The 14,233-nt window shown below is 34.4% G+C and overlaps 1 protein-coding gene across 2 annotated transcripts in view; it reads right to left on the bottom strand.

Annotated features, from left to right (window-relative positions):
• The window catches only part of CACUL1 (CDK2 associated cullin domain 1), an 85,731-nt gene that overhangs the window by 24,889 nt on the left and 46,609 nt on the right, over positions 1 to 14,233 (bottom strand). For both annotated transcript variants that reach the window (XM_036735957.1, XM_036735958.1), the window contains exons 4-5: positions 6,820 to 6,915; positions 1,077 to 1,179 (exon numbers count right to left, since the gene is read on the bottom strand). In XM_036735957.1, the coding sequence (XP_036591852.1) occupies positions 1,077 to 1,179; positions 6,820 to 6,915 (199 nt within the window). The remainder of the gene's footprint in view (positions 1 to 1,076; positions 1,180 to 6,819; positions 6,916 to 14,233) is intronic.

Below are 14,233 nucleotides of genomic sequence, written 5' to 3'. Positions count from 1 at the left end.
GCAATGCAGATTTTCAACATGCTATATACACACAATGGGAGAAACACGAAAAGATCGACAGTGGAATACTTATTAAATAATAGCCAGACTACTAACACATGAAATGTTTTAAAACATCTGTTCAAGCTTTTAAAAAATGGATGGTATTCTTTTAAAATTCTAGGCACCTAAAATGATTCTATGATTTCTCAGGAATTAAACATAAGATACAGATAATTCCTACCTTTTACCTTCACAAATAATTTTTTTGGATGTTAGTTATATACAACCTTCAAAGATGTCAGTGACTCCCAATAGTCTCTCACCATTTAGCTTTACACAAAGGATGCATTCAATTCATTTGAATACATATTGTATAAAAGGAGCTGAGGGAGAGTTATTTACCAGATGTAAAATTTCTTCCCCTAACTTTTTTTTTTAGGATAATAACTAGCTGTGTGATTTTTAGCAAGTCAACCTTTTGCTTCAGTTTTATCATCTGCAAAAATGAAGATAATATCTGTACTACCTCATGGGGCTTTTGTAAATGAGGTAAAAGATTTAAAGCTCTATATAAAAATCCGCTATTGCCCAAATGCCATGAAAAACTAAAGCACTACTTTCTAAAACTTATCCCCTTTCATCTCTATTTCACAGTACATTTAAATCATTTAATATTAAAGAATTTTTTTAATGAGTGATGAGGCTTAATGAGTGATGAAAATAAAATGGAATACACAACGAAAAGCACAACAGAGTAATGTTTACGAACTAACCATTAAAGTCAAGTAATCTGGATATTGTATCAGGCAAAAAAATGAAAAATATGCCCAGATATTTTAAAATAAAACCCACTATACATTTTCATGTTATATGCTAATTTAGATGACCTAGTTTTATATAGGTTTAAGACAATACAATTCCAGACTATTCTTTTTGTGCCCTTAATGCTAAAGTACTTTTATTTTTCAGAAATAAAGCAAATGATATAATTATGAAACCATGATTCTTCCAAAAGATTTAGTTTTAACCAGAAACCTCTGCCAAAATAATTTTAAAGTCTCCTCAACTCTCAAAAGGTAAACATATTTACTTACGCATTAGGCTGTAAATGTGCTTTTCTGCAACATGTTCCGTAAACAGCTTTATAAGATCATCTTTTAAATCTCTGTTAAGCTTGGTTTCTATGTAAAATTTATTCTGGAAAATAAGATTTAAAAATAGCATTTAGAAGCAAATAATCATTCCAATGATTCACTAAAATACTAATAATATTTTTACTTTTAAGTAACTAGTAAAGGGTGCTAAATTTCTAAAAATAGTATCCAGCACAAATAACAAAGTCATCTTTAGTTTTAAAGGTATAACTTTGTCCAACATTATGAAATAATGCTAAAACCCACAAAATTTTAAGTGAAATAATGTTGTTGATCCTGTTCCACAGTCAATTTCATAGGACCAAGGTAAGTAGAAATGAAGACTGCTCAGTAGAGGAGAAAACAGGGGAAGCAGTTGTAACTTTCCAACCATTCTCAGGTAAAAAACCACATAACAAGAGGAAAGGGAGCCAGGGATACAAGAGGTTGATGGAATATCTGAGTTGGGCTTGTGTCAGCTAATTTAATTTTACTGTTACAACAAAGTTTAGAAAAAGAACTAAGGATATAGAGTGGGCTCTTTTCTCTCTCCCCCATTCTGCTCTCTACCCCCTCCCACCTCTTCAAGTTACTCATTACAAAATAATATATTACTCTAAAATCTTTGGTCCCAACCTGAATTACGAACCTTATCAATACTTAAATCAAACTTCTAGGAAAAATTGTGCTTATCTTTTTCAAAGGTGACTCTACAAAAGCAAAAAGTCCTTGACTGATCCATATAAGAACAGCACCCTCTTTCTCCATGTACTGACCAAATTAGAGATCAGATTAAGGAAGAAATTTTTGATTCTTCAGTTCATGCAAATATCTCTAAATCATCTTTGGTGAGACGCAAAGGAAAACTCTTAAGAGGGAGTAATCAAAAAGAGGGACTGGTTTTAGGAAAAGAGCTGGTCTTGATACTTGATTTTGCCATCATACAAAACTGCAATGTTTCTGAACTCAGAAATTCCCTTATTTGATTCACTCACTGCTGTCACTCCACTTCTCCTTCTGCCTTGCAACCCCAAACCCTGTTCTTTGTCCTCGCTATGACCTCCAATCCCTCCATCCTTTACTTCTTTCTTCTCCAGGCCATCACCCCTGCACTGGCTACATTTTATACCCATTTCCATTTTGACATCTTGAAGAACCAAATCCATCGTACAAGGTCCTCTTCTCTCAAGTCCCTTGCCGTCTTATATTATCAATCTGGCTTCACCCATCCTTAGACTTGAATTATTCCCACCATCCACTGCCTTTGCTCCTGCTCACATGCTGTTGAACAGAAGTGGAGAAAATTATAAAGCCATGCTACACTGGTCCACTACAGATCTGTTACATCTCAATTGGACCTAGCTTTAGCCAAGCAGCCCTTTTTGCACCTCCCTGATTCACTATCCCACTCACCACAGCAGCTATTCCAAACCTTTTCCTCTCTCCTCAAATTTCCCATGGTTCTTTCTCCCCCACCTACCTCACTGAAAAAATTGAGGCCATTTGCTGATAGCTTCTTCCTCTCCCCTCCTCAACCAACAAGTGACTTCACCCTCATCTCACATGAGGTGGCCTCTTCTCCTTGCCTCTAAGGTAAAACCCTCTTATTCATAAGTGACCCCATTCTATCCCATCTTCTCTTAAGGCTGCCTTCTCATTACCAATTTCATTTCTCTTTAATCTTTCCCTGTTTACTGGCTGCTTTCCTACTGCCTACAAACATGTCTGTTTCCATCTCCTCCCTTTGTGGCCAAACTCACTGAGAAGGCTGTTTACAATAGGTGCCTGCACTTGTCCTGCTCTCACTCTCTTCTTTACAATCTGGCTTCTAACCTCATCATTTAACTGAAACCACTTTCTCCAAACTTACTAATGACCTCTTAACTGCCAAATCTGATGGTTTTTTTTTTTCCTCAGTTTTCATCCTTGACCTTTCTGCAGCCTGGAACACTATCAAACACCCTCTTCCCCTGGATATTCTCTCCTCTCTGGGCTTGTAACACCATTCTTACTATGAGCTCCTTGAGATCAGGGACTGCCTTTTGCCCTTCTTTTATTCCCAACATGCCTGAAACATAGTAAACGCTTAATAAATGTTTATTTATGGACTCTAAAAGAATACTGAATTATACTTAACTATGTGACATATGCCAGGTAACATGTCGGAATGCACACTCATTTTTATTCATAGTTTAAGGTCTCAGCTACCTTAAACTATACCAACAGCACTAAAAAGTATCTTACTACTGAGTATGTAAGAGATTGGTATAGGAGGAACTCTGGCTTTGGAGTTAGAAGACACAGGTTCAAATTCTAGCCCGCCACCATTTTGGTTAAGACAGTTCTTTTCTCTAGGCCTCTACTGTCTCACCTACAAAATGATGGGGTTCAAACAGATGAGCTATTATGTCCTTTCCAGCTCTAAACTGTACAATTCTCTAAAATAAGTCAAGTAAATCAACCTCACATATACACCTCTCTCAATTTAAAATTACAGTGGCTTTAAAAGGGTAGTATGAATGAACAATGAGAAAGGACTAAATGAGAATAAACTGCTTACATTCAAATATGGGGACATGATAACACAAGTCCCCTCTGAACTCTATCATCACCAGAGTTCAGACAGGAAGTCCAATCAGACAAGGCCTGAGAGTGGTTCTGTTTTGTCTTGCTGACATTAAGAAAAAAATAGAAAGAAAGGTGAAGAGGAATACACTGGGGAGAAGGAGAAAGGAAGGTTAGGAAAAATTATCTCACATAATCAGGGTGTGCAAATAGACATCTACACAAACAAGGAGAAGGGAGTAGGGAAACAGCTAACACTTGATGTGAATTGGTCAAAAGAAGAAAGAATATATACTTACATATAAACGTACACTCACATACAGATGGAACAGAAATACATTTTACTCAACAGGCAAACAGGAGAGAAAAGAGAGAAGGTGGGAGGGAGGTTTAGGTTGAGGGCAGATGAAGGGAACAATTAGTACTAAGCAAAACAAATTCTAAGAGATGTACAAAAATAATGACAGTTCTTTCTGAAGTAGTAAAGAATGGGAATCTGAGGGGATGCCCACAAATTGCAGAATGGTTGAACAAATTATGGTGTGTGTGTATATATATATGTGATGGAATAGTAGCGTTGAACTCTCATCAGTGTAATAATCAATCATGACTCAAGAGGTTTAATAAGGAAACATGTTATCCATTTCCAGATAACAGAGGTAAAGGATTCAAATGCAGAATGAGACAAATTTTTTTGTGTGTGATATGGCCAATGTGGAAATTTGTTTTGATTGACTCTATGTGTTTGCAATGAGTTTTGTTTTTCTTGTGTTCTCAATTGGGGGATGGGGGTGGGTGAAGTTGGTATAAGCAAGTAAAGGGCATATCTTGGCTAATTAAAACAAAAAAAATTACAATGGCTTTGCTTCAGACAAAAATTTCACATCCAGAAATATAAAGTTAGTGAAGGATAGTTTAGGGATGATTTTTAAAATTAATACAAATCTTCCTTTTCCAATTTTTTAACATTTTTATTTAATTTTGAGGTCCAAATTCTATCCCTCTCCCCCTCCCTCCCTTCTCCCTGAGACAGGAAGCAATCAGATATAGGTTATATATGTGCAATTATGTAAAACATTTCCATATTAGTCAAATTAATAAACATCTTAAATAAAACTTTCCCATTGTTCTTTAAATAAAAATGTAAAGAAAAAGTTTTTTAGTTGTATGGGCATTTTCATTCTTTCAAGTAAACAAGGTATCTGTGACATTAATGTGTATGACACGAAGAAATGAAATCATTCTGTTTATGGAAGTCCCAAAGGAAGATCTTTTCAATATACATGATTTATTTTCACTTTTGGGGTTATTACACAATTAAAATTTAAGGTTCAAGGCACTGAACTTTGATGTTACTACTCATTAGTAGGAATAAATTGATCCGACCATAATAGAAAAGCTACAAAACTAGTGAGTATATGTGGTACTATTACCCTAAACGAAAATATTGTATCCCATAGAATAACTTGTTTACAATATCTGCTCTTCTAAAATATTAAATAGACTCCCTATGCATAAACCCTATGAAAAACATCAAAAATCTATGACTGGAAAAGGTAATGGTCCAGTCATTATCAAGCGCAAGGAAGTACCAAGTTAGACCATGAGTTCCACTGGAACACCCACAAAACGTTAAGAGGTCAAGAGAATGGCCCCCAACACTATGGAGGGACACCCCCTCCCCAGTATTAAAATGTACAAGAAGATATGATCAAGATGGGTTGAAATTTGCAGCAGTGGAAGGATTACCACATCAATGAAATGATAGGCACAATGACATATTATATAACATACCCTGACTAACATATGGACACTGTCTTCCTTCATCAAAATGAAACAATAAGCCTAATACTTCAATTCATAGTTTTATAAAGCAAGATACTAATCATATGATCTTAGATCACAGACAGATCTTAGAGCTCTAAGTTAGCATATTTTGTTCTTAATACCTAGCCATTGTCAATTTATGTACAAAACAGACTTTGAAACTAAATTTTAACATCTCTTCACACCCAATTCTCCTACGCAGAAATATCCTCTATCCCTACAATTTATTTCTGATCTACCTACCCTCTCTATAGTAGAAACGTCAAGAGACTGGGAGTTTAATTTATGGAAATAGAAGTATGTCCATATTAATACAGTTATTTCTCTAGCTGCCAACATTACCACATCCCAAAATAACTAAATTCTCCTAGATGAGATGCCTACAAGGTTTTTATACAATAAAAAACAGATGATAAGTCTCCCCCCACCCCTAAGCTGACTCTTCACTAAGGGATAAATACGATCTAATCAATAACACAGAAACAGTTAATGTCATTTCCTTAACAGGAATGAATAAATGTATCTTTATGGACTGCAAAAAGAAAACTTTTTTTTAAGTTATATTTGACTCACCTTCTTACAAAGGAAATACAACACTAGTTCGTCCAGCATGTGACCCACAAAGCCCGTATTAGCCATCATTTTTGCTTATGGTACAATAATTTATAATTGTGTATTTTGTTTAGTCTGAATACAAATTCATAATGTAAATAACCAGCAACAACAGCTGTGATCTAAACTGGTGGAATGAGTACTTGCCCTAAAAAAAGGTCATATATCTCCTGAAGCAGTTTTTAAAATTTATATTACACATGTGGCATATACATTCCGTATTTGCCTGAGTAGTTAATTAACATATCTCACTGCCCAAATCATGTTGACAATTGTAACTTAGACGAGCAAGGTCTGACATCCTAACAGACTGCAAAATATGACCAAGAAAAAGATGCAGCTATGGCCTATCAACCAATAGGACAGGAACAATATATAAATTCTCTTTACTTTATAGCACTTAGACTATACCCCTCATTTGATACTTGGCATGTGCTGTCTGGTCCCATTAGTTACCCTACAAGTCTTACCTCTTTAACCAGACTATAAGCTCCTAGAGAAGAGAAATCAAGATTTTTAAAGATCAAGTGACGTTACCTGATTATCAAGTGGCTTGTTCTAAATTCTACTTTATGACAATTTCAAAAAAGGGAAAAAAAGACAGGAAAATGCCACAAGGGTATTCTCTCATTGATCAGACTATGGTTCTAGTTAATAAAATTTTCCCCAAGGTCTTTTTGTTTTAGTGGCCTGAACTTACCATATATATGAAAAGAGGCACAATGCTCTGCAATGCTCCCATATATTGTCCAAGTGCTAAGTTAAATCTTTCAATATAGAGTTCTGGAGGGCTGGCCTGTAGGAAGCAATTAAAAAAAAAAAGTAAACTTTTTTCTGACCCAGATAGTAAAAACCTAAGGAAAAAAGCAATATGGTTAATAGCTATAAAATGATCCCTTTACCGTGATTTGAAAAGTAAGAAAACCAAAATAGCACCATAACTGATACTTGAATGAAATGAAACTTTAGTTTTGAAGATTAAACAAAGATTAGAATTCTCTCTACTACTAAATCTGACTGTGACAAGTTCTATAATTTAGTTGAGAGACCTTTACACACACACACACACACACACACACGCACACACGCACATAACAGAAAAAAGCTCATCAAAAAGCTTGATCTCTTCCTAGTTGAAAACTAATATATTAATGTTTAGATAAAATAAATTGCTTAAGAGTTCAAAGTTATTAGTGAATTGCATAGCTATCTTCAACAGTTCATTTTGCCCAATGCAGGGCAGAAAGTCAAAATGTGAAGAAGTATGGAAGACTTCATACAATATGAAATCCCAAGTCCTAAACCTACCCTGTGCAAAACACCAACACCACCTTGCATTTTACATTTTCCTTAAATATAATCTAAACATTTTTATATACAATTTCATACAGTTCTCTAAGAAGCTAGGACATTCTTATCATCTTTGATACCAGTTGTGTAATTCTATTTCACTTGAGTCTCAACATCTTTATCTATATAAGAATGGGAATCATCTTCTTACCTCCCTCCCTATCTCAGTGGGTTACTCTGAAGAAACGGCTTGAGTCATTATTTTACAGATAAAGAAACAAACAGAAAGTTAAGTAACCTCTCCAACAACACCAAACCTAGCAGTGCCAGGCTGATGTCACCTGACTGGGGGTAGGGGGGTGTCACTGAAGGTCCTTTCCTCATTAGACCATTTAACCACAAAGTATGAGTGTGAAAAGTGTATAAAGTGTATAAAGCAGAAAATATAACATCTTCTTCCTTGGATTAAAGAACACAAGTCTTGTTTTTCTCATATCTCCTACAGAAAGAAGTCTTCCACTCTTTACAGTAAAAAGAAAATATATGTAACAGCTCACATTTACATAACACCTTAAGATTGTGCAAAGCACTTTTCAAAATTATCTCATTTAATTCTCCTAACAATGCTAAGAAGTAGGTGCTTTTATGTCTCCTTTACAGATGAGGAAATGAGGCTCAAAGAAAATAAGTGGCATGGACATAGCCACACTGCTGTCTGAAATGGTATTCAAACCCAAGTCTTACTTACTCCAAATCAAACACTAAAATACCACACTTTCTCTCTAGGAATTAATTGATTGGAATCCTATCTCCTTCACTTATTAACTGCATGATATGGGTCAAGGCACATTCTTTGTACTACCTGACTCACAAAACAGCTATAAGAATCAAGTGAGAATATATATAAAAGCATTTGAGAAGTGTAAAGTACTAAACAAATAAAATATATTTTATTTAGGTAAAATTTGCTTTTACATCAACAAAAATCAAAGCAACCAGAATAAAAGAGTAAATGCTGAAGAAAAAAAATTTTTTGCATAAGAATTCCATAAGCATCTGATGGAAGAACATGGATGTTTAAGACAAAAAGCCAGTGGATAAATGATCAAAGGATATGAAGAAATCATTCTCAAAAGAAGAATATGAGACTGTAACTTAAGATTGTTACAAAACCCTAATAGGAGGAACACAAATCAAAATAACTCTAACGTTTTACCTTATTCCCAGCAAATTAGCAAAAATGGTAAGAAATAGAGTCTAAGTTGGAAGGGTTACTGAAAGATAGGGACATGAATATCCTGTTAGTGGAGCTATGACTTTATCCAACTATCATTTGGGAATGATAGGAAGAAAGTGACTAAAATGTCCCAGAAATCCTAGTCCTAGGCATATAGACTCTGAACAAGTCAAACTTAAGTCTAATGGACAGTAAAATATTCACAGAATCACTTCCTGTAGTAGCAAAAAACTAAAAACAAAATGGATGCCATCAACTGAGACTAAACAAATTGTGGTGAATTGTAAATGTGAAGGAATGTGTCATAAGAAACAATGAATGTGAACTTATATGAACTGAAATAAAGTGAAGTAAACAAAACCAGGAAAACGAAATACACTATTATAATTTAAACGGAAAGAACAACAATTAAAATAAAAATCAAACACTCTATAATGATAATAAGTTTGAACTCTCTACTTTGCAAGTTTAGGGGGCTATATAACACTGCACATACTCAAAATTAACTATTTGTTAGTTCTGCTGAACTGCTTTTTGGTTTCCTCTTCTTTATTCCTTATTATAATATGTAATACTTTGGATGGGGGAAAGATCTATAAAACAAAAAATAAAGGTGATATAAAAAGAAAAGATAACGAAAGGAAATAAAATTTGCTTGTTACTACTTTACAAAAATAAGTATTCTTAAACAGAACAGTATATAGAGTTTATATACCGAAATTGTAAAAAAAAAAAAAATGTTAACAACTTCTAGTAAGACTATTTGGGAATTTTCAAAAACCTGTATGAACATAATAGCCTTCCAACACTAAGTGAAGAAGCTTAAGAAGTGATCATGATTAAAGCTAATAAAAACATGTTTGTTTCGCATCTATAAAACATACAAAGATTAGCTGGAATGACCTCTGAAATCCTTTCCCATGTTAACATTCTTTAATTCTAAAATATCTAAAAACAAGCCCAGCTCCCAGATACATACATGCATGCATACCCATACATACATACACACACACACACACACACACTCCATCATGTTAAATAATGATCAAGATTCCCAAAGAGAAACAATAGTAAGCGCTTCCATCCAATGTAGGTCTGCACAAAAAGAAAGCAATAACAATAATCATTATTAATAATATAATTAATAAAATTATTAGTATTACTACATTTATATAGCGCTTATTATATGCCAAGCACTGTACTAAGTGCTTTACAAGTATCTCATTTGATTCTTAGAAAAACCCTATGAGGTAGAAGCTGTTATTTTCTTCATTTTACAGATGAGGAAATTGAGTTAAAGAGAGGTGACTTGTCCAGGGTTACAGAACTGGTTAAGTATCTGACATCAAATTTGAACTCAGCCCTTTCTGATTCCAAGCTCAAGACTCTATCCACTGAGCCACCTAAGCTAGCTCAGAAAGCCTGAGAAGGGTCCTGGAAGAGGCATTATCATTAGTCATGGGGAGAGAAACAAACAAGGCCTGATTACCACAACCAAAAGTGTGTTGGGGAGGTGATGGGAGTAGATGAGTAGGGTCTGACCTTTGACCCAAGTCTCAAACCAAGAAGGGTAACACCACCTGAGCAATCACAAGGGAGGAAAAGTTGATCAACTGTTTACATAAGGAGAGAGTATTCCTGGCAATTAATAAAGACAAACACAAGGCGTAGGGCAGTTTGTTTTAATGGTTTTAAGAGGGAAGAAAAGGAAGGAAAAAGAAAAACACTAGGGCAGAAACAAGGAAGACAGGAGAGAAACCTCCTGGTCCATATAAATGGAGTACGTGAAAAGAAGAGTATACAAACACAGAGGATGGGGTGAAGGAAACTGGCATCTCATAAACCTTACTCTTATCTGAACCAGACAAAGAAGAGCTGAACATATACAAAGTTTGTGTAGAGATACAATAAACTCAAGAGAGAAATAGGTAGGAACAGGGAGGAAGAAAAGAGGCATTTAAGAGGGAGGCCAGTGAGGAAGTGAACAGCCCCAAGAAAAACAAATGTTTAACTCTGACACGTGGATCATGAAAGGGAATTGTTTTTTAACAGAAAGAAAATATAAGAATCAATAGGCAGCATCAACTGGGGGAATGGCTACACAAATCATGGGACGTGAATGTAATGGAATATTACTGGGCTGTAAGAGGATCATGGAAAGATCTATATGAACAAATGCTGAGTGAAGTAAGGAGAGCCAAGAAAATAATACACCGTACACAGTAGCTACAAAACTGTAAATAGAAAGATACACCAAAAAAATCAACAATAAAGGCAACAAAGTTATACACAACCCTAATCTACCCCTTCTTCAAGGGGGAATAAGTTCTATACATTGTACATGTTTTCAGATTTTTTTTACATATTCATCAGTTGTGTTGCCTTTCTCCCCTCTCTCTAAAAAAAATACTGTTTGTCATATGGAATGCAAGGTGGTGGGGGCAGGATGAGAGATACATGGGATACCATGGTGATGTAAAAAACAGAAATTATCAATTAAAACTTATCTTAAAAAAACAGTGGACAGACTCTGAATAGAGGAGGAACAGTAGAGTGGGAGCACATCAGTTCAGAGATTATCTGTGCTGATCACACTTTTCTTTATTACCTTCTTCAAAAAGGGCACAAAAGAGCAACCAAGGAAAATGTATAAGGGGAAATTCAAAATTAATCATAGCCATGAATATGAATGGGATAAACTCAGCCATAGAATAAAAGAAGATAGCAGAATGGATTGGAAAGTAGAATCCAACAATATGTTGTTTATAATAAATACAATGGAAACAAAGATTGAATTAAAATGACAAGCTAGAGTATATTTTATTGTGCTTCAGATAAAATCAAAATAATAATCATGATCTCAGACAAGGAAAAAAATAAAAATAAACAGAGTTAAAAGAGAAACAAGAAAACTGCATTATGCTTAAATATACCAGAGAGAATTAAATAATATCAATATTTAATATATAGTCACCAAATAGTACAGGATCTAAGTATGTGAAAGAAAATATAACTGAATTACATAGAGAAATAGAAATGTAAGAGTTGAGGACCTCAATGATTCCTTTTCAGAACTGGACAAATCTAACAAAAAATAAGACAGAAGTTAAAGATCTAAGTAAAATTCCAATAGTACAGATACAGTGGATCTTGGATAATTACTAAATAGGAATAGAAAGCACTATCCATATTCATTAGCTGTGAATGACACATTTATAAAAAATGACATGTGCTAGGGAATTAAAACTTCAAACAAATTAAGCAGAAATATTAAACATACTTTACTGATAAAATAATTGTCTCAAGAATTCAAAATTGAATTGGAGACTAAATAATTTAATCTTAAAGACTGGTGATTCAAAAAATACATAAATAAATAAAAATTTATTAAGTATCTAACATGTACCAGGTATTGTGCTAAGAGGAAGGCTAAGTAAGAGGTACTGAGAAGAGAAAGCATTCCAGGAATGGAGGTCAGCCAGAGAAAATGCCAAGAGCCAAGAGATGGGGTATCTTGTTTGTGGAACAGTCGGGAGACAGTGTCACTGCATCAAGGTACATGTGGAGACTAGCAAAATAGAAAAGGGCTAGAGAGAAAAGAGTATCAAGGAGAAGGGAATGATCAATACAATCAAAGGCTGCAGAGAGGTCAAAAAGAATGAGGACTGAGAAAAAGACATCGGATTTGACGACTAAGAGGTCATCAGAAATTCTGAAGAGAGAAGTTCTGGTGGAATGATAAAGCTGAAAGCTGGAATATAGGAGGACCTATTGCAGACCTTTTTGAAAAGTTTAGCTATAAAGAGAAGAAGAGATAAAGGATGATATTGGAGATGGAAGGAACAAGTGAGGGATTTTTCAGGGTGGGGGAGACATGAATATTTGTAGACAATAGGAAATGAGCCAATTAATAAAGAATAATGGAAAACAAGTAACAGTGGGGATGACAGAGGAGACCTCAAAGGGAATGAGATCACTTGAACAGGAAGAGAGTTTAGCCTCGGTAAAGTATAAAACCACCTCATCGTGTGAGACATGGGTGAAGGTATCTGAGTGATAGAAGGTGAGGAAGAACAGAAGAGGTGACAGTGAATAGCCTTGGAGGCAAGTTATCAGCTAAGAGGGTTGGGGGAAAGGGAGCCATGGCAGGTTTGAGAAAGGATTAAAAGATCTGGAAGAGTTATTGAGAGGTGGGATAGTGAGTTCATAAAGTAGGTATAGAAGGACTGACTAGTAGCCTTGAGATAGAAGGGTTGTGAGATTTTTCTCTACCTTCACTCATAATTCATGCATAATACATCAAAATAAATAACAAAGGAAAATAAAAAAGAATTGGGGGGATGTGAGCTTTAAGGGTCACATTTATATCTCTAAGCACTTTCGTAACAAAAGAGAAAGGACTGATCAATGAACTAAGCATAGAAATGTTTTTTTAAAATGGAAAAAGTAACAAATTAAAAAACTTCACACTAACACAAAAAAAATCAAAACAAGAAACAAAATTACCAACCAAAAATCACTAAAAAAATAAAACTACGGTGGAATTTTTTAGTGAAATAAAAAAACTGTTACCTAATCTGATGACAAAAAAAAAAAAAAGGAAAACCAATTTCCAATGTGAACAAGAAGAGAATTCACAACAAATGCAGAGAAAATGAAATTATAAACTATTTTTCTGAATCACATGCTAACAATATAGACACCTATGAAATGGAAAAACATTTACAAAAATACAAAATACCCAGATTATCAGAAATAAAAATAGACAATTTATTAGCCTACTGTCAGAAAAATAAAATGAATAAGCCATAAAATGAACTCCAAAAGAAATCTATCTGAGGCCAGATAGATTCACCAATGAATTATATCAAATAATCAAAGAATGATTCTAATTTTACACAAGTTGTTCGCCAAAACAGAGCAAAAAGAGGATCATAACAAATTGCTTCTATGAAACAAATATGATCTTGACAAATTAATGAGACAAAGCAGAAAAGCATAGATTAATCTAAAAAATAACAACACAAAATACTGAACTATTAGTAAAGAGGCTAAAAACAATGTATTTTAAAGATTATATGCTATGACCAAGTTGCATTTATACTCAAGAATTCAGGGCTAGTTCAAGATTAGGGAAAGTGTGTATGTGTTTGTGTGTGTGCGCATGTGCACACATGTATGTATGTATACATATATAGCATATCTATATCTATAAAATACTATGTGTCAATTTTTTAAAAATAGATCGTATTCATATAGCACTTTAAACTTTGCAAAGCACTTTTACATGTTAACTCATTTGAGCCTCACAATAACCCTAACAGATAAGTGCTATTATTATCCCCATTTTACAGATGAGGAAACTGAGGCAGACAGATTAAGTGACTTGCCCAGGGTCACACAGCTAGTAAGTGTCTGAGGCTGGATTTGAACTCACGTCTTCCTGACTCCAGGTCCAGCACTCTATCCACTGCGCCACCTAGCTGTCTAAAAAACAATAAAAACCATATGATTATATAATTAAAAGCAGAAAATGCTTTTGACAAAATATCCATTTCTGTTAAAAAACCATTTAAAATTATAGGAA

This window comes from Trichosurus vulpecula, chromosome 8 (genome assembly GCF_011100635.1).
Source record: "Trichosurus vulpecula isolate mTriVul1 chromosome 8, mTriVul1.pri, whole genome shotgun sequence".
NCBI lineage: Eukaryota > Metazoa > Chordata > Mammalia > Diprotodontia > Phalangeridae > Trichosurus > Trichosurus vulpecula.
Note: the sequence above shows the minus strand (reverse complement) of the source record. Positions and strands in the feature narration are given on the sequence as shown.